We start from the raw sequence: 21,541 nt of genomic DNA on the forward strand, positions 1-21,541 counted from the left end.
AGGCTTAATATTGATAGGTAGCAAGGAACTCCTAAAAGAACTGGTTCTGGAGAACAATCTTGGTTCAAGTGATCCTGAGGTAATTCAGTTGAAACTAAATGGAAGGATACAAAAAAAATCTGCATCTAGGATACTTGATTTCAGAAGAGCATACTTTAAAAAATCGAGGGAAGTTGTGAGGAAAGTGAACTGGACTGAAGAACTCAAGCAGCTGAACATGGAGGTTCCAAAGACGATGGGGAGAGGCTGTTCTTCGTAGTGATGGATGGTAGAACAAGGAGTAATGGCCTCAAGTTATAGTAGGACAGGTCTAGGTTGGATATTAGGAAAACAAATGATAAAGTCTATATAAATTAAGAGTCAAGAAAGAACTCTTTATGGTCATCATAAGTAGTTTTCTGAAAATATCTGCTTAGCGTGTGGTGATAGTAAAAAAAGCTAGCATAGTTAGGAACCATGTGCGTACTATAATGGACACTGCAGTGAGGTGTTTGCAACCTTTGGGCTCCAACAACAGCCTTCACTCATCTGGTTGTAAGTTCACCTTCATTTTTTTCATTTACCTGCATACTGCTTCAAAGACATTTTAACACCAGACTTGAAAGAGAAACCTCCAAACTGTCATTCATGCTTAAATTTGACACTTTACGCCGGGGTCTTAACAAAGACGCTAATTATCTTACCCATTACAAAGATAGCTTCCCCAATTATCACCTCTAATGTCATTAGCTCACAGACCTTTACCTTCTCCCCCCTCTCACCCCCCTCTGTTCTGAAATTTGATTTGTCCTTTTTATATGTGTTCACTTTTTTTTTTATTGTATCCCTTTGGTATATATGGTCATGCCTATTTTCTTCCACAATTTGATCTGAGGAAGTGGGTCTGGCCCACGAAAGCTCATCACCTAATAAACCATCTTGTTAGTCTTTAAAGTGCTACATAGTCCTGTTTTTTGTTTCATTTTCTGTGTTATAGTAAACTTCTGCTGTCACAGACTCCCAAATAGAATTTGTTACTGGTGCTAAAACCAAACTGGGCCTGTACCATTTATATGATTGGTACCCAGGGGGGTCTGAAGCCCAGACAACCAGTCTTAAGTGTGGTAGGATTGCATGTCCCTGCTTAGAGTTAAATTCAGAAAGCCATGCCAGTCATCCAGAGGATGCATTTAAAGAGGTCCAAGGTACAATTTGTCCTGTCGCCATGATACTGCCTAAAATTGAAAACAGTCATCTTTATTCAGAGGCTTTAAATATTAAATATCTAGTTATGTAGGTATACATTTATAGTGGAATAATTATACGTCTGTTCATATTCAAAATTATACTTGCTTGAGAATTTTAATTTCTGTTTGTGGATTGCCGTGATCTTCTATAGTTCCATGTTAACATTTTTGTGTTTAAACTAAAGTTAAATTCATACCATTATGTAAATATTTATATAAGTGAATTGATTAAAGCATCCTAGTAATGGGTCTCCTTTAAAACAGTGTTTTGTGCTTTTTTTTAGATAATTGAAGTTGGACTATGTGAAGTTTTTGAATTGATCAAGGAGACAAGATTTTCTCATCCATCACTGTGTCTCAGGAGTCTGCAAGCTCTGCTTAATGTACTCCAGGGCCAGCAGCCAGAAGGCCTTCAATCAGAACCTCCTGAAGTTCTAGGTAATAGTTCATATTTTTCCTTGAACTTATGTTTGGGTCCGCCCCCCCCCCCCCCAAAAAAAAAAAGGGTCGTTAGCGGGCAGTGATAAAGAGGATGGTGTGTTTTTCAAATCTTTCAGAAGATTTGCACAATGGATTTGCACTTCGGTTCTCTGTTATAAGCTGATACATTTAATTATGAGGCCTCAAGGGAATTGGACACTCACCCTTTATCTAGATTAAAGCAGTTTCTTTGTAGAGGGGATATCATCTCTGCTTTTATGACTTTCACTCCATTGGTTATTGGTACAATATATTCAGACAGAAATCAGAAAGTCCAGCTAGTTGATGGTTTTGGATTATACTAATCTTCTGAGATACTAGTCTAAAAAAAAACAAGACAATACTATGGAAAGCCACTATTCTATTCTTCTACTGCATGCTAAAATTTGAATATTTGCTTATTGTATAAAAGTTGAATAATACACAGAGAAAAGTTGTTTTGTTTTGTCACTCTTGAAGTATGGTATTCATATTAACTAATGAATGAAATGTTGGTATTTTGATACTTTCATTTTGGTGATACTGAAAATATGTTGATCTACCTCATAACAGCGCTGCATATGAAAAGTAACAAAATAAGTGCATGTGGTGGAGTTAATTTCACTGTGGAAGGTGAATACAGAAACCATTGCAATAGAGTAAAAAAATTCAGGATGTCTTTGCTTATACTTAAGACATTTACTGTTCTGAAAATTATTTTGACTCTTTGGCTATTGATACCACTATACATTCCCAGGTTAGAACAGTGGTGCTCAATCTTTTTTCATTCGGGATCTCCAGAGCTGGGGGCAAAAGAAAAAGAAGCCGGGAAAATTTTTGTTGAACCAAAACAAAACCTGGAAGCATTTTGTTGCAGCCCCTTTAATTTAAAATGCTGGTCTGCTCCCCTGCTACTCCCCGGCCGCTGAGCTTCTGTGACCCACAGGTTGCACACCACTGGATTAGAGGACAAGCTTAGGTATTCACTTGCAGGGATAACCAATACATATGTTTGCATGAAACTTCTAATTATGGTAAGGTGTACTGCATGGAAAAATGCTAAAAGGCAATTCGATATACAATAGGATGTTAGTGTGTAGCCAAATAACCATTTGATGCTTATCAGTTAATGGTACCGGTTACACTCCGTGGTGAGGCAGCTTCGTTGTGACAGGGCATCAAAGCCTTCTTCCTGGGAGCTGGGTGGGCAAGAGTTGCCCACTGTGGTCCTGGGGAAGAGGCTTTATTGCGGTAGGCTTCATCTCTGGGAGCTGAGCAGGAAAAGATGCAGCCTTCCCTGAAGCAAGGAAGCTACCTCCCTGTGAGTGAAGATAGCAGGGGCTGGCAGACCTGCTCTTGGGGAGGCTTCACTGCAGGCTCTGCAATTTAAAGCTTATTTAAGTATTTAAATAAGTGTTATACTGCAGAGCCCACAGCGTATAACCCCTGAGATTTTCAGCAGATACATGGTTATCTATTTAACTGAATTTTAACAGCTCTAATATACAGTTGATGTACATTACTGCTTTGTAATACTGCAGCTAACACAAAAAGGTAAATGCTAAAATAAAGAGGAAGATTTTTATCTCTGTGTTGATCAGTGTATAGATGTTCAACAACTAAGCAGGAAAAAGTAATGCATGTGATCTCAAGTATTTATTTTCAAGAGGTAGTTTACTCAAAAATAGGTAATCTTTGAGGCTCATCATGTCTTTTCAGAAACATTTAAAAGGTGGGAAGTTAAATCTAATATCTGTTCGGGCCCTACATATCAGCTCAGGATAGCGTAGATTGAGGGCCCTGTGGCATGAGTTCTTGGTTAGTCCATGTTCCACTACTTGATTTAAAAAAAGCAATTCAGAATTCCAGAGAGAGAGTGTTTTCTCAGCTGAACAATACAAAGACCCACGTTTTCTTCTTTAGAGACAAATCTAGTAGAAAATCTATTACTGAATTATAATCGTGCCTAATTGGTCTTCTGTGTGCCTTTGCTTCTTTTTGCCTGCCCTCCTGAAAACCAAGGCCAGTAAGTCAAGAAAGGAATTGCTAATATCAGAGACTAATCCCTCCTGTAGTAGAATGCAGGATTTAATCCTATTAGAATTACTTTTTTATCTTCCTTTTCATCTGTGCACATGGAGACATCTGTAATTTCAAAGTCCCCTAATATATCTTTATATGGTAACCTTGTGTTTTGTATGTTGAATGGTGAGAACTGTGCAGGAAAGTCTCTTCAAAAAGTGATTGCAACATTCAGTTCTTCAACAGTGTCATCTGCTACCTCAGACTTTTCCAGGGTTTGGAATAAATTAACTGAGGGTGCCACTCCAGAGGAATTGATTTAGTGTCAGTCAAGGATTACTCGGATTATTGATTTACTTGTAAATCAAGGGTTTTACTCAACTTTTAAAGCAAGTCTACTTCACAAACATATTTTTGTAATTTCATCTGTTACAAGATGAATAAACGCACTAGTTCTCAGAAAATTAAACACATTAGACATTTGAAATGCAATTTTGTATTGAATATTCGTACTAAGGCATCTTTTAATAGCAAGTAAGTTGAAAATAAACAAAAGGAAATATTTCTTCTTACAGTCCATGGTCAACTTGGGGAGCTCCCTCTTCCAGAGGATGTTGTGAAGGCCAGACTTTAATGGGGTTCAAAAAAGAGCTAGATTAATTCACGGAAGATAGGTCCATCAGTGGTTATTAGCCAGAATAGGTAGGGACAATGCTCCTAGCTGCCTCTTTGTCAGGGCTGGTAATGGGTGATGGGATGGATCATTTGCTGATTACCTGTTCTGTTCATTTCCTCTGAGGCAGCTAGTATAGGTCACTGTCGGAAGACGGGATACTGTATTAAATGGACTTTTGGTCTGACCCCAGTATGGCTGTTTTTATGTTCTTTGAACCTCTGTCAGCCTGCAGGGTTTGAAGTGAGAGCCTTGTCTACGGAGTTTAAATACTTCAGCTTTTACTTTGATAAACTGGTATTTTGCTTAGTTCAAGTATTTATCCATACACAACTAGTTTCCCATGAGGAGAAACAACATTCCACACACGTTTTTTCACCTGAGAGAAAAAACAATGGCATGTGTTGGATGTCTGATGAATTGGAAATTATTTCATAGATAAAATCATTTGGAAGAGCCATATCTCTGTTAAATGTATATGTTAACAGAAGTTGGACAAATAATTATTAGAAGCCTATAAAAGTAAACTTTAATTCTATAGGGTAAATCCGTACCCCTCAGATGAACTGAACTGAAAAACCCAGAAATTCTGTTGTGGGTACATGGTCATCTGCATCAGATTTTCAAGATTCTGTAAAGAAGATGTACAGACCTTTTTATAGACATGTGCTTTATATTGTGGAGTTTCAGAAATCTTACAGAAGTCAGACCTGTGTATGGAAGAGACTGGTAAAGGTGGTGGATTTCATGGCAAATGGCCAATGTTCTTGAAGTGGGTCCTATGCTTTTCTTTGGTGCAGTGGGTCATGGTACTGTCCCTGTTCTTGGGTTCTACAACTGCACTGGAGGAGTAGAGAAGGAATCCAGGGACGGGACCTCTACTCTGGTCCTAGGGCCTTTGTCTTTACGGGCTTCTTTCCCATTGGACAAAGTTTCTTTCAGTCCTCTATAATGGTGGAGTTCCTCTATCGTGCTTGGGCAAGGTCTCTCTTCCCTTGGTAATCTAATACTCTGGTCAACACCAGTTCGCCTCGAAACTATGGTCAGCTCTCCTTGCCGATTGAGGCAGTGTCTTTTAATTAGGTTTTGGGTTGAATCTTGTATAGCTCCAGATGTTCCAGTTATCCTCTAGTAACCTTTCCGTATTCCCTAGGGAATAAGGCATACATAGCTCCCACCTACCATTCTCCTGCTGCTCTTTGGCCCTGTTGTAGCACAGTATTTTCCTGTGCATGAATGTCATTGGATCTAGGATTCTGTTTATCAACTTTGTGCCTTTGACTACAAGATATTTTTACTTTTTTTGAAAGTGTTATGAGTACATTAGTGAAGCTCAAGATGTTTTTGGCTTCAGTAAAGGCTTGTGTTGGTTTCTGGCTCCTTTATTTTTCAAACCCTGATTCTTTAATCTCATTCCTTCTGACTAGCCTGGTTGGTGATTCAGTCTATATAAGGTTATTATAAATATTTCTATTAAGAAATAGAAAATATAGGACTTAATGTGCAGGCATTGTACAAACACAGAAAAGAGGCTTTTTTTGCTCTCAAGGGATTACATTTGAATGACACCAATGGAAGAAGGATGGAGAATGTGGATACAACATACAAGCACATAATTATTGTGAAGAATTGGCACAGATTTTTAAGATTTCTCCGAGTTACGAATGAGTTATGGACCAAACACTTGGCCATAACTCGAGCTGTTCGTAACTTGGACCCCATTGAGTTACACGTGACCGCGCTGTTCATAAGTGCGGGTCGCGTTTGTAACTCGGGGACCGCCTTTACGACCACTCCATGGGAGCTTTGGTCGTAAGTGCGACGGTCGTAATTCGACCGTTCGCAACTTGGGGAGCGGCTGTATGTTTTTAAAAACTGGGGTTATAGGAGGGCAGGAAGAGAAAAAGAAAAGGACAGAGGAGGAAGATCCACAGCTTGTATCCTGTCTGGCTCTGATCTTCAGGCTGGGATTTATGATGTCAATGTAATTGTTATATTTTGTCCACAGAGTCTCTTTTCCAGCTTCTTTTGGAAATAACTGTTCGCAGCACTGGAGTGAATGACAGTACTGGGCAATCTTTGACAGCACTTTCCTGCGCTTGCCTATTCAGTTTGGTTGCTGCCTGGGGAGAAACAGGAAGAACACTGCAGGCAGTCTCTGCTATTCTCACCAATAATGGCAGTCATGCTTGTCAGACTATTCAGGTGTTGTACTAAACCTATTTTACGTCTAGAATTTTGGTTAGGGCATTTGCATGAATTCTAGAATTCTAATAAAGAAATACATTCAAATTTACAGGCTTCATTCACTCTTGAAATCCATTTTGAGGTAGAGGAGATCCATTTTGGATTGCCATGAATATTATAGAGTCACTTGGAGTTTGTAGGAAGTAAATCGTGTATTTCTCATTAGTAAGAATGAAAACATAAATTAAGGCTTACATTTCAGTAAAACATCCTTTTCAGATATTACAAAGATAAAGTGGGGGTGAAAGTACTTTTTATTGGATCAATTTGTATTTCTCACCAACTGAAGTAGTTCCAATAAAATACATTACTTCACCGACTTTGTATGTCTAACTCTTTCACAGCCAGGATTAGTGGCTAAAGCTTTATGTTCACCTCTCTGTATAATTTAAATTGTAACGTTTTGTACCATCTCATGGGGTTTTCTTTGCCATTTAGGTGCCAACCATATTAAACTCTCTTCAGCGGAGTGTACAGGCAGTTTTGGTGGGCAAAATCCAAATCCAGGACTGGTTCAGTAATGGGATAAAGAAAGCAGCTTTGATGCACAAATGGCCATTGAAGGAAATTTCTGTAGATGAAGATGACCATTGTTTACTTCAGAGTGATGGTTTCTTTCTGTACCTTCTATGCAAAGATGGACTTTACAAAATTGGCTCTGGCTACAGTGGGACAGTGAGGGTAATGTAACTACTGAAAACTCATGAAAACAATTGAAAATTTAATCTATATGACATTTTATGATGTCTTGCTTGACTTTTAGATTGTCTTGTAATACCAATACTTATTTTTAAATATATTGATTTAAAAATTCTTGGGGTCTTTATTCATCTGCTTTTCATTTCTTGTTTTGTTCATTTCTCACTTCTCATCACTGTAGAAGATAATGTTTTTAGATGATAAAAGATTAACTATAAAACTGTCATTCTAACAATTGTCAAACTAACTTTTTTGTTACCTTACAGGGTCATATATACAATTCTACATCCCGCATCAAAAACAGAAAAGAAAGAAAGTCTTGGTTAGGGTATGCTCAGGTAGGAGAATTCATAAAGCAAACAAACAAACAAAAAACCTATATAATTCAAATGGAGCACAGTTAAGACAGGTTCCTTTCTCTCTGTAAAACAGTCAAGCCAGCCCAGTGTAGTTAAAGATTCTATTGTAGATGGGGGAGGGACCTTTAGGATTTTTTTTGATGCTGGCAGATAATGCAGTGTCTGCCTTTAGTCAAATTTCATTGCAGTATTATCTCTAAAATTTGAACATCTTGCACTGTTTTGTTTCTAAATTTTGTAATAATAAATTTTATATTTCCCTTTTAGCAAGTAAACCCAACAAATATTAAAAACTTAGCTTTGCAGTTATAAAGCAGGTCAATGCTGTTTTAGACTATTGTCCAAAATAATTATGAATGGCATATTTAGTTACCAGTAGGTTTTCTTTCAGTACTGTTTTACTTCTTTATTTTTGAGCTATTTTCTTAGCAAGATTTTTACATCATTTTGATCCCAAATAATCCAGTGATTTTCTTACCACATTATGTAATTGCTGATTGGCTCTTTGACGATAAACTGTAGTATTAAATTTATTCAATTTGTACAGTACATTGTCTTTTGTTTAACATACATAACTATGTATTAACACAAAATATCAACAAGGAAATATGTTTTCTGTCTGTAGAATTTTTCTGGCTATTGTAGAGGAATGTGGTCAGCACAAATTCACTATTTCTAAACTTCTTTTCTGTAGTTAGTCTTGTCTGTATTTCATTTTTGTGCTACTCAAACCTCCAAGCTTGGTAACTGAAGAAACTTACGATCCAGCCTGGGAGAATACATATGTATACAAGGTGGTCCTTGGGAACTCTGCAGTGATACTCTATACTTAGGCTGCTACTATGTACAGGGCTTCTTAAGGAGGTGAACAGATGTTTTTTATTGGGGAAGCCACCGGGGGGTGAAATCTATAGCCCAGAAACATCTCCCTCACACAGCCTGCACAAGGTGAGAGGAGAAGAAGAATGTTATTGCAAACTGTTGGGTATAGCTATGTGTGTTGGAGTTGCTGTCATCAGAATTACTAGTTCTGTTGGAGATATTATCACTGTAACACTTGGGAACAAAAGAAGTACATACTGGATTGTGCTTTTTGTAAAAGTGGTTTCTACCTAGTAGGTGACACTGATATAAATAGGAGTATGCAACAGTAAACACTCAAAATTCCATTAACCTTCTAATACATTGATCTATGTTCATGTCTCTAATACACAGATTTAAACAGTTGTGATTGCATCTTATTCTTATAAAGAGAATACTAGAGAGGGAGCATGTGGCTTCCAGAGCAGTGTATGAGCACAATGTCACCATGCTGGTGCACAAGGAATAGGAATTCCAGAGTGTGTTCAACTTTCAGTTCGTATTAGAATTAGCATAGAGAATAAGGTGTAAAACTGAAGATGAGAAAAATTTGATTTTGAAAACAGCTAAAGAGAGAAAGTAAATGATTTTTCAGTCTGACAGTATCCCTTTAAAAGTGTTCATGAAGGTTATACTTTCATTCTAATATGCATTTTGTTTTTTTAATTTACCAGAGTTATTTGTTATATAGAGACGTGAACAATCACAGTATGACAGCCATAAGAATAAATCCTGAAACCTTGGAACAAGATGGTACAGTCACTTTGCCAGGTAAGAATTCTAAATATTACCAAGAGTGGTGTAAATACTTTTAAAGAGAGTTTTCACAACAAACCCTGAAGATGAAGATAAGGGCTCTGACAGAGAAGTAATTCATGCATTTTAAGGTTAGAAAGGATCAGTCTCCAAGACGGATCTCTGGATAACGTTGGCTATAATGTTTCACCCAGACTTTTCTACATCTATTCCACCAGTTTGGAGCACAAGTCATAAGCTGTAGTGAGCCTTCTAGAGCACAAGTCTAAGTCCATGTACACACTTTAGCTTATGTTGGCATAAATGATGTTGCTCAGAGATGTGAATAAGCCACTTCTGTGAGTGCCGTAAGTTACACTGAGTTAACTGCCTGGTCAGTCAGTGATATAACTCTCTTTCCCTCCACGTGGCTGGAGTACCAGTGCTGCTTTGTGCCCCGCAGGGAGGGGGCTGAGTCCTGAGTCTCACGGTCTGGACCAAGGAAAGCCAGGTCTTAGGTAGCATTGGAAGTTTCTGCCTCTGTCAGGATCTTCTTATTTTCCATTGCCTGACCCACCACTGATGTACTATATATTTGAGATTTTTTTGTCTGCTTGTTCAACAACTCCTCCTAAACAGTAAGAGCTAGGACTACCAACTTTGGTGTACAGCTTCCTCTTATCATAACTTAAAGCAATGTAAGGGATTGATTGTGCCAGGAAAATGGTATGTACCTGGAATGGGATTACTTCTCTTAAAACCACACAGAAAAGAGACAGAATCACCAGGTAGGTGAAAGGGGCTGACTGTCCCCACTCTAATCCAGGACTACCCCAGCCCTGAGCCTCCCTCCTCCAAGTCTCCATTTAGGAAAGATGGAGAGGCTGAAGCTTCTCTGTGGAATCCATGGTACTCTGCTTGGTCATAGAAGTCGCATCATCTTTGTGTGTGGAAGTGGCCATTGAGCTGCCATAGGTCCAAATACTGGTGAACCTTCCCTTTGTGTAATCTGTGGAGTGCTCCTGTTCAGGTCTATTAGTCCTGTAGCAGGATCCGGCTCTTGCACAGTAAACCACTTCATCTTTGTCTCTGGATGATTCAGTGATACTTGGTTCTTCCTCCCTTTTGATACTGGATGATTTCAAGACCAGGATCTTTTGTAATGCTGAGCTGCTTTCCTGGGTATTCAAGCTGAGTTCTTGCCCAAGAACACCTACAAGTTAGTGGATATCTTGTGGTCATCTGTGCTTGGAAGAGTCACTCTTTTTATTAACGATGTACTTGAGCGTGCTAAGGTCCTCTGGAGAATGCTTGCTTTCGTACTGCTTGCTGAAACAAAAAGCAGAGAAATACTTTGCAGTTCAGGGATTTGAGGGATTTTAGTCCATCTGACCTCAGATTCTCTAATCATAATTTTAGTGAATGATAGACCCTGTCAGGATTCTAAATGCATGGCTGGGTGTTCAGGTAGATTGATTTCTTATCTTCCTTGCAGATGTGAACTGTTAACCAGAGGCACTGTTGGTTAAACACAACTTTGTGAACTGGACAGTTATGTCCCAGTTTGCAATCTAGCTGCCTGAAGTGTTGAGAGGAATTTTGGGTATTTGTAACCCACACTGCCTCCCTAACTTCAGAGAGTCCCATATCCTGTGATGGCTGTCTGGTTGCTCCTAGGGTGGACAGGACTTAAACCCACCACTTTGCACTCCCCAGGCTAACACCCTATCCCCTAGGCCATTCCAGCACCTGGTTCAGTTGAGTTGCCATTGGCCTGCTTGTTGTCATGTAAGAGATGTATAATACAGACTGTTTGGTGGACAGCCAAAGTGTTGTAGGGCCTCGTGGTTGATGGAGTCAAATGCTTTGACAGAATCAGATGATTCACCGGCATTGAATCAGTCTGTAATTTCAGCTTTCCCCTACAGTTCAGTTGTGCTTTCAGGCTGCATATCTGCTTGAATGCAAGTGGTCCAGTTTGCAAGATTATGCCTTTTCTTCCTCCAAATGTGGCTCAGGGCGATTTACCATCTGATCCTTCACACCGCCCCCCCCCCCCCCCCCCCAACCAAGGACATGTTGTGGTCTGTCTTCTTCTGCTGTTCCTGGACTCCTTGCTGTGGAGGATACTTCCAGAGAACATTTGCCAAAGTGTTCCCTTTGTCTGGCCCCTAGCAACTAGATTCTCAGACTCCCTCTTGATTGGCTGGGGTCTTGTAGTCACTGAAATTTTGAAGTGTGATTTGAGCAAGAGTCCTCTCTGCATATCAACATGCTGGAGCTTTAGGCCATCTTCAATGTGTGTCTCACCTTACTGGACTTCATAAGGGTCTCAGTGGTTCACGTGCATTCAATTTCACCACAGTATTGTGACCAAGGAATGGGAAGCATACTCCTGGATGGTCTGCCAAGAGGCAGTCATTTTGTCACAGTTGTGCATTGAGGACAGCTCCATTAGCCAGGCTTTTTGCTCAGAGCCCGGAATCATCTCACAGACCATGTAAGCAGGACTTTTCCCCTGAGTCACAAGTGGTTTCTGAAGATGGGTTTTCTCTGGGTCATCTTTGGGCATCACACATTTGACTTGTTTGCTGTGAGGCAGAGCAAGGAAATGTCATCGATTCTGTTCTTTAAGGGTTCTCAGTTCAGGCTCCCTGTCAGATGCTTTCCATTTCAGCTGGCACTCAGTTCTCTATGGCTTTGCCATGGTCTGTATTATCCCACAGGTAACCCTCAAGCTGCTGGTGGGTTGAGCCATGTTCTTTCTCATTGATCTGCTAAGATTGAGGTGTGCTGGTTCCCCTGACTTCCTTTCAGTATCACTTTAACCTCCGCCACTGCTTCCTCTCTGTTCCAACCTAGTTAGTGTTACAGCCATACCTTGGATTCTATCCTCAGCTCCCTGCATCTCATGGCATGGATGCTTCATGGCTAAATGAGTAAGAAGAGCAGCGCTTAATGGCTGTTCAGCAAGTCCTACTCAACAATAAAAAGACCTCTACCAGAATGTCCTATTCAGCAAAATGGATATTATTTTTCAGTGTCATTGGCCTTTGAAGTTCAGTTGATGCTGGCTTCTAACTAGAACATCTTTGAGTACTTGCTATAATTGTAGTTGTTGGGACTTGTGTTTGGCTCACTCTGAGTGCGCATCTCTCCGTGATCTGTGTGTTTCAACTCCCATTTAGGGAAGATGAGTATTCTTTGATATCATAGTAGCAAGATTCTTAAAAGTGCTACTTCATCTTCATTCTCTGGGCCAAGAGTCGGTTCCTTCTGTGCAATCTTACCACAATCCTAGCAACTTTAATGGATCAAACCACTGGAATCCTATCCCTTTCTGGTTTTGTGTCAAAAAACTGCATACCTATAAGGAGTATGTGTGACTTGCAGCCTAAGATGCCTCCTTATGTACGAGAGCAAGAGCAAGGTGACTTGGTGACCACAGCCTGAGGCAAACACTTGGCATAAAAAAATTCAGCTTAAATGAGTTAAGATTGGGCAAAACATAGGCCAATAAAAATAGGGTATAACAATGGGAAGTGTCAGGCCTTCTCAGCCTTTACCCCAGGGCTATGGAATTCTCTCCCCCAGGACATTCGCCTGGCGCCAGCGTTGGCATTGTTTCAGTGCCAGGCCAGGCCACCCTTTTTACTTGTGCTTTTATTGGTGTTTAGGAATGTGTCCCTCCTCTTGCGGTGTTTTAGCAGGTTTTATGTTCTCCCCACTTTGGAGTCTTGTATTTTACTTTATATACATTTATTTATTGTATTTTTAAAAAACTTTTTAGACACTTCGAATATTTTAAATAGAGAGGCAGGGTAAAAGCATTCTAAATAGAACAGTTATTAATTAATCAGTTTATTAGCAATACTGAATAAAAATAATCTAGTTGGGTGGCCTTCTCCTTAAAGCTGCTGGCTCCAATAAAAAGTCTTTAACTTAAAATAGCAAGATTATATCCCTAAGGGTATGTCTACACTACAAAGTTAGTTCGAACTAACGGATGTTAGTTCGAACTAACTTTCATAGGCACTACACTAGCTCTCCGTTAGTTCGAATTTAATTCGAACTAACGGAGCGCTTAGTTCGAATTAGGTAATCCTCATTCCACGAGGATTAAGCCTAGTTCGAACTTACTAGTTCGAATAAAGGGCTGTGTAGCCACTTAATTCGAACTAGTGGGGGGCTAGCCCTCCCCAGGTTTCCCTGGTGGCCACTCTGGCCAACACCAGGGAAACTCATCTGCCCCCCTCCCGGTCCCGGACTCCTTAAAGGGGCACGGGCTGGCTACGGTGCCCGTGCCAGGTGCAAGCCTGCCAGCACCCAGCCAGCAGACCCTGCACCTGGCACGGATCAAGCCACCCACCCGATGCCCCCCCAGCCCTCCCCCTCTTCCCGGGACCAGGCTGGTGGCTCCCAGGAGCTTGCCCTGGACCGCAAGAGGCGGGCACCCACCTGGGCTAGTGCGGACATCGTGGACCTCGTCCACGATCTCCGCACTAGGCACAGGAACGTGGCCATCTAGGGCAGGAGAGCTGCCAGCCTGGCCACCCAGGAGCAGGAGTGCATGAAAACCAAGGTGGTCCACTGAGCCCCCCGACCCTGAGCTTACAATGGCCATCCTGGGTCAGACCAAAGGTCCATCTAGCCCAGTAGCCTGTCTGCCGACAGCGGCCAACCCTAGGGACTCTGGAGGGGATGGACCGAAGACCGTGACCAAGCCATTTGTCTCGTGCCATCCCTCTCCAGCCCTTCCACAAACCTTGGGCAGGGACACCACTCCTACCCCCTGGCTAATACCACTCCATGGACCCAACCTCCATGACTTGATCTCACTTCCCTTTAAACTCTGTTCTAGTTGTAGCCTTCACAGCCTCCTGCAGCAAGGAGTTCCACAGGTTGACTCTTTGCTTTGTGAAGAACAACTTTCTGTTACTAGTTTGAAGCCTGTTACCCATTCCTTTCCTTTGGTGTCCTCTAGTCCTTCTTTATGGGAACTAATGAAGAACTTTTCTGTATGCACCCTCTCCACCCCACTCATGCTTTTAGAGACCTCTATCCTGTCCCCCCTCCGTCTCCTCTTTTCTAAGCTGAAAAGTCCCAGTCTCTTTAGCCTCTCTTCATATGGGACCTGTTCCCAACACCTGATCATTTTAGTTGCCCTCCCCTCTCCCAGGCTCTCTCTTCCCCTCTCCCACCTCCTTTTCCCAGTCTCCCCCAGTTTTGTTCAATAAAGACAGATTCCATTTTTGAACACAATTGTCCTTTATTTTGTACATCAAGAAGAGGGGCTAGGGAAGGGTAAGTGGAAGGAGGTGAGGGAGGAATGGGGTACGCGCCCCCGATGGGGAGGACTGGGCTGGCTCTGCGGGCTTCTGGGGGTGGAAGCTCTCCTGCAGCCCCCCAATTGCCCCCTCTCCCCAGATGGCAGCCTGCGGCAAGTGCAGCCGGTCTGATGGCCGAGTGCTGTGATGTGCCCAGTGTGGGTAGTCCGGGCACTCCAAGCCAGGACTGCTTTACAAGCGGGGCACCCCTGAGAACTGTCTGTCCGGGGTGGGGGTCGGGACCCTTTAAGCACAGCCCTTGGCTAGCCTGAGACAGCATCTCCACGCTCTAAGTCCTCCTCTGATGCCCTGCTGGCACTGCTTCTGGCCATCCTTAAGCCTGGTTCAGGGTCCACTTAATGTGGACATGCTAGTTCGAATTAGCAAAATGCTAATTCGAACTAGTTTTTTAGTCTGGATCCGTTAGTTCGAATTAGCTTAGTTCGAATTAACTAATTCGAACTAAGTTAGTTCGAATTAACGTTGTTGTGTAGACGTACCCTAACAGACATGTTAGATTTTAAGCTTGTTCATAACTATTGTGCTAAACATTTAGTATTGTGGAAACTCTCTTTGCTCTAGATACGGTGCAATTTAATAATTATAAAAGGAGATAAACTTGCATGATTTGAAGTTTTGGTGCACATTATTAGACTGTGAAAAGAAAATCTGTTGGAAAGAAAAATCTTAATACAGAAGAATATGTAAAAACTCTAGTTTGTATGCTACCAAAATGGACTTCTTGAGCAGTCTTCTTGTGTGTGAAACTCTTAACACCAATGATAGTGCTTTGGCAGAATAAAATGCCTTTTATTCCTGTGAATTATTGCAGAATACTTAATTTTTTCCTTCCTACACAGATTGCCATGCAGAAGGACAGAACATCCTTTTCACTGATGGAGAGTACATTAATCAGATAGCAGCTTCTAGAGATGTAAGTATTCCTTGTATGAAGTAGACATTTGTATTTTTTTTTCATCCAACAAAAAAGTCACCGAACTAAGTGAATATATCATCCAGATAAAAAGACTGATGTTTTTTAATTAACCTAGATAAAAGCTAAAACATGTACCTAGAGAAAATGAAAATCTGTCAAGAACTTAGCTTTCATACTATTTCATCTTCTGTTATGGCAAAACATCCTTTTCAATATGGTAGCTCTGCTTGTGTAATTGTTGTTTATTCGTATGAACTTTTCTGTACATACCTGGTTAGTTTTTATAGTAGTTTTCATTTGTTTAGTGTGTAGTTAAAGTTTAGTATCTCCAGAAAGGACTTACCCTCATGATTGGGCATGCCTTGCTCCTCAGGGTTTAAGAACTGCCAGAAGGCTATACTGATTAATGATCTACATACCAATTGCCTTTACTGTCTGCGTAAGGCCCATATTAATGACAAGTGTTATATTGGCAAAAGCTTTAAGCCACGCACCAAGAAAGAGTGGGCCATTATGCTTAAAGCCTTGTTGATGATGATATTGCTGGTCCTGGAATTGGAATGGTCATGATCAGGCTTGGCGCACAGCCCCATCACTTTGATGCAGAGCATTCGTCTGGACCTATCTTCAGAGCTGCAGAGGTTGACTTCCCCAGCATTGGCTCCTTAAAAGAGAAGCCCAGCAGAGGATGTTCTCCGCCCCCCCATAGGAACAAAGACGGTACTGGAGTAAGGATGTTAAATATCAATTAATTTACTAGTCAAGTAGTCGATGGAATTTCCCTCAACTACTTGACTAGTTGATAGGCACTTCTTCATTCTCCAGCGGGGGTTCTTGTGCATTTCAAAGTTGGAACTCCATATGCAGCCTGGGGCCAGTGGGAAGTCCCGTTGACTCCAGGTTCCACGCAGCGCTGCCACGGCAGCATTTCAAAAGGGCAACGCCACACAGAGCCCGGGATCAGCTGTGCGTCAGTGCCTCTTTGAAATGCTGTCATGGTGTTTCAAAGTGGCAGCGCCGCATGGAGCCCGTACCCCAGACTCTGTGTGCTGTGCTGCCACTTTGAAGTACCCCCTCTCGCTTGGGGAAGCGACTAGTCCACTCGAGTATCCGATAAGCATTTGTTTATCGGGTAATCGACTAGTCCTTGACATCCTTATACTGGAGATGAAGCCTGGATCCAAGAAGGGTGGCTCTTCTTCTCCAAGTGGGAGCACAACGAGCCCAGTTTCTGGCAAGTGGGCCAGCCCTCCTAGAGGTACACTAGCAGCTCGGGAAGGTGGCATTGGGGCCCAGCCCCTGGAAATGCCATAAACCTTGGACACCCCACAAGCCACACAGGATATTTTGTCCCTGCTGGTGCCACCACACCGGTATTAGCAGCTCCCAGGACAAAGGGGGAGCCTGCTGTTAGACCTCTTCCATGATCCCTGTCTGTGCGGCTTTGCTTGCCTGTTCCGGGAGTGTCACGCCAGTGCTTACCTGTGCATTGCCACTGTGCCATGGATGTAGTGCTGCCTGGGCCTCAAAGCCCTTGGTGCCGTACTCTGGACACCAGTCTTTCTGCTTGAAGTTTGCATCACGCACAAGATGATGCAGGCCAGAAGCACGTACCACCCTGTGATGTCAGTACAGGGAACATCGCAGCATCTCGTCCTCTGTTCTGAGTCACGGTTATGATGACCATTGATGCAAGTAAGGGTACCAGTCTCCTGTGTACAGACCAAGAATTTTGCCTCAGCACTGGTGCTCTTCATTCCCGTACTGCTCAGGTCCTTTTTTCAGTTGTGCCACTGATTGTCAAGTGTTTGGTATAGATTACTGTGTTTTGGAAATGGATCCGCTGAATATTGCCACCACCACTGTTCACCAGGATCCCTGCCATACAGATTCTCGGGAATCCTTGGTGATGATCGCAGCAGGGCTTGGAATGCTTAGTCCATTTAGGGGTGGTCCTAGTTGCCTGAATATGGGTCCCTTCTGACCAGGATGCTTTGCAGGCTCATCAGACACCTCTATATTTGGCATTGCCTGTCTCAACAGTGCCACCAACCTTTCCCTGGTCATGGAGCCAATCATAGAGCTGGAAAATACCTCAGAAGGTCATCAAATCTAGCCCCCTGCTCTAAGCAGGACCAATCCCAATTAAATCAACCCAACCAGGGCTTTGTCAAGCCGAGACTTAAACACCTCTAGGGATGGAGACTCCACTACTTTCCTAGGTAACCCATTCCAGTGCTTCACCACTCTCCTAGTGAAATAGTTTTTTCCTAATATCCAACCTGGACCTCTCCCACCGCAACTTGTGACCATTGCTCCTTGTTCTGCCATCTGTCACTACTGAGAACAGCCTCTCTCCTCTTTGGAACCTCCCTTCAGGAAGTTGAAGGCTGCTTTCGAATCCCCCCTCACTCTTTGCTTCTGCAGACCCAGCTCCCTCAGCCTCTCCTCATAGGTCATATGCTCCAGCCCCCTAATCGTTGTGGTTGCCCTCCGCTGGACTCTTTCCAATGCGTCCACATCCTTTTTGTAGTGGGGGGCTCAGAACTGGACACAATACCCCAGACGTGGCCTCACCAGAGCAGAATAAAGAGGAATAATGACATTTCTGGATCTGCTTGCAATGCTCCTCTTAATGCAACCTAATATGCCATTAGCCTTCTTGGCTACAAGGGCACACTGTTGACTTATATTCAGCTTCTCATCCTCTGTAACCCCCAGGTCCTTTTCTGCAGAACTACTACTTAGCTGATTGGTCCCCATCCTGTAACAATGCTTGGGATTCTTCCGTCCCAAGTGCAGGACTCTGCACTTGTCCTTGTTGAACCTCATCAGATTTCTTGTGGCCATATCCTCCAGTTTGTCTAAGTCACTCTGGACCCTATCTCTGCCCTCAACCGTATCTACCTCTCCCTCTAGCTTAGTGCCATCTGCAAACTTGCTGAGGGTGCACTCCATCCCCTCATCCAGGTCATTAATAAAGATATTGAACAAAACCGGTCCTAGAACCAAACCTTGGGGTACTCCACTAGAAACCGACCGCCATCCTAACTTCGAGCCGTTGATCACAATGACTGGTACCATGGCTTCCCTGTACCCCGTGGCTTCTCGCAGCAGATGCAAGAAGGAGAGAAGACACCCATGAGGCTGGAAAAGCCTTTAGTAACAGTCTCCTGTCCAGAGGAGCTGGAGTATCCTGTCCTGTCTCCTCAACCCACTGAACGGTCTTCTGATGGCCTACCTAGGAGACGAGTGCTTAGCAGAGCCAGCTCCTGCAGTACAGGTATCCTCATCTTACAATGCTATTGTGGGACTGCTTCCAGGAGTCCCCTCAGGATGATGCCAGAGCTCATCAGGAGGTGTTAGAGAGTTGCCTGAAACCTGAGGTTGTCAACAGAGGAGTTGGAGGAATCCTTGGATGCTCTTTTTAACATCCTGAGTGCAGTGGCCCCAACTAGAACTCAGCTGCCAGTACATGATAGGGTGACGAAAATCATCAAATTCCTCTGACCAACCCCATTATCATTCCATCTGATATCCAAGAGGACAGTGTCCACCAGTGGGTATAGGTATTTTTATATCTATCCTGCCCTGAAATTCTTGGTGGTGTCTATAGTCAATGAGCAGGAAAGGGCAGGGACAACTGTGGCAAATAGAGGCAAAAGAAACTGGACCTTTTTGGAGACTTGGATGCAGTGGAGTCTGCTGCTTAGACCATGACCCCTGCCATCTGCATGAGGCAAGTGGCGTGGCTTCAGTCTTTGAGCTTCTCCAACTGAGATCCACTAGTCTGTAAAGAGAGACATTCCAGGATATAGAATACCCTTGGACAACAGTTAGAAAAGTACCTCAAAAAGTTGCATTACAGTTTCCATGTTAGTTTAAAAGTACGTGTCTTGTTATCGGACCTTGTTGAATTATTTGTAGCAAGAGAAGTACTAGATTCTGGTCATTTTGTTGGCTTTGCTAAGAACACTTACTGCATAGCTGTTATGAAAAGAACCAGAAAATGTTTTCTTAAACCAGAGGTGGTCAACCAGTTACAGCCTAAGAACCGAAATAGCTGTGGATAGTAGTGCAAAGAGCCATGTATTATATATTTATTTGCATATGTCTATAACCCTAAGGCACCCCCATCCACCCTGCTATAACCCAATGCCTTCCCTTTCCCCCAGAGCCAGGCATCCACAGTCCCTCTGCTCTAACCCAATGCACCAACCCCTAGCCCAGAGCCAGGCAGCCCCAGATTCTTTAACACCCTGGATCTCACTGGACCTGCCGTTGCAGCCCTGCGCTTTTCCTCCAGGCTCTGGGAAATGTGTTCAGAGCGGCCATGAACTGTCCAGGCACACAACTCTGAAAGACAATCGAACTTTCCCTTGAAGGCAGGTGCTTCCGCCCCCTCCCTGAATCCCGGACGTTGTTTGTGTTTTAAAAAAGCCGTCCAGCTGGCAATTTAACATGGGCAAATGATGACATGTCTGGGGAAAAAATGGACGTATGGTAACCCTAAAGAGCTGCATTTCTATGAGCAAAGAGCTGCATGCAGCTTGAGAGCCACGTGTTGGCCACCCCCAACTTAAACGCTTTTAGTAAACATATACTATGAAAGTGCCAATAAAATTGTTCAATGTGACTTTTATCTGATGCAAAAAATAAAAATTCCATATCCTATTATAAAATTTCCAATAATCATATCACTAAGTGAATAAACATCAAAACAAAGTGTGTCAGTTTTATGAGTTACAATAGTTTGTGTGTCTTCATTTTGTTTATAATACATTTGACGCAGAAGCAGTCATGTTTGAAAAAGTATGGTTTTTATGCTTAGCACTTCAGGTTTGTTTGCCTCTGAAATATTGTAGTTTTTTTTTTTTTAATATCCTTTCACCAGTTATTAGTCATCTCTCTACCTTTAAAAAACCCTCAATTTTTTTCAGTGTTACTTATGTATTTCTTTTAAAGGATGACGTGAGATGCACAGCATGCCCTTTTCAGGGTGAGATTAAACCAGACTGACTTGTGCCAGAGAAACTAATGAAAGTATTTGTTTAATGGTTTAAAAGGCTCTTTTATTTGTTACAGGATGGCTTTGTAGTTCGGATATTTGCAACAAGTACGGAGCCAGTACTGCAACAAGAACTGCAGCTTAAACTTGCTCGGAAGTGCTTACATGCCTGTGGTATTTCCTTATTTGATCTGGAGAAAGACTTGCACATTATCAGTAAGGCTTCATTTTGTTATGTCCTCTTTTCCGACATTGTACTATAAACCACTAGTAAACTTGATGCTAGAACTCAAACAATAAATAAATAAAACTGAACAAGGGGAGCAGCAGTGGTCTTTCCAGACTGATGGCTCCATTGAGGAGTCATGGAAGCTTCCTAAAAGTGGGGGAGCCACTGGTGCCTGAACTGCCCCTCATGTCATCCATTCTCCCCAAGACTCCACTCCATCCTGACCCTTCTTCCCACAATCCTGCTCCTGCATTGCCTCTTTGCCCAAAGTCCCCACCATGAGCTTGAGCCTTTCCACCCAGCCTATTAAAAAAGTGATGGGGCCATGGCCCCCGGACCTTCCTGTTTGGGTATCTCTGGTGTCCCAGGTATTCTGATGACTACAAACATGGACTTTCATAGTTCTTAAATCCAAATCCATATTAGTTTATAACAGTCAACTTTATTCTGTGTAGAAAAGGATAATGGTTTAAAATAACATCTATCCAGTTCTCTACACTTGGAATCCATTAGGATTTAACGTGAAACATAGTTGTCCTCTTAGGATTGGTTTAAAATGATTATTAAATTATATTCAGATATATTTTGTGAAAATGTTAATGGAAAATATTCTTTATCGTAGCTCTGATTTTTTTTCTACAATTAGAGGCATAATTGTAAACTTGAAATTTTGTATCTCTTGGATTACTTCACAGGGAAAGGAGGAGTTTTTCCTGAAATACTTTCTGTCATATTCTGATCATACTGTTGCTGAACTCA

General features: G+C 42.2%; 1 protein-coding gene across 19 annotated transcripts in view; it reads left to right on the forward strand.

The window, feature by feature from the left end:
* Positions 1-21,541, forward strand: part of MYCBP2 (MYC binding protein 2) — a 376,578-nt gene that overhangs the window by 47,143 nt on the left and 307,894 nt on the right. For all 19 annotated transcript variants that reach the window (XM_075918843.2, XM_075918845.2, XM_075918849.2 and 16 more), the window contains exons 4-10: positions 1,511-1,664; positions 6,389-6,585; positions 7,066-7,308; positions 7,593-7,664; positions 9,221-9,317; positions 15,469-15,542; positions 20,631-20,769. In XM_075918843.2, coding sequence (XP_075774958.2) covers positions 1,511-1,664; positions 6,389-6,585; positions 7,066-7,308; positions 7,593-7,664; positions 9,221-9,317; positions 15,469-15,542; positions 20,631-20,769 — 976 coding nt within the window. The remainder of the gene's footprint in view (positions 1-1,510; positions 1,665-6,388; positions 6,586-7,065; positions 7,309-7,592; positions 7,665-9,220; positions 9,318-15,468; positions 15,543-20,630; positions 20,770-21,541) is intronic.

Source organism: Pelodiscus sinensis, chromosome 1 (assembly GCF_052426305.1).
Source record: "Pelodiscus sinensis isolate ZL-2025 chromosome 1, ASM5242630v1, whole genome shotgun sequence".
Classification (NCBI taxonomy): domain Eukaryota; kingdom Metazoa; phylum Chordata; order Testudines; family Trionychidae; genus Pelodiscus; species Pelodiscus sinensis.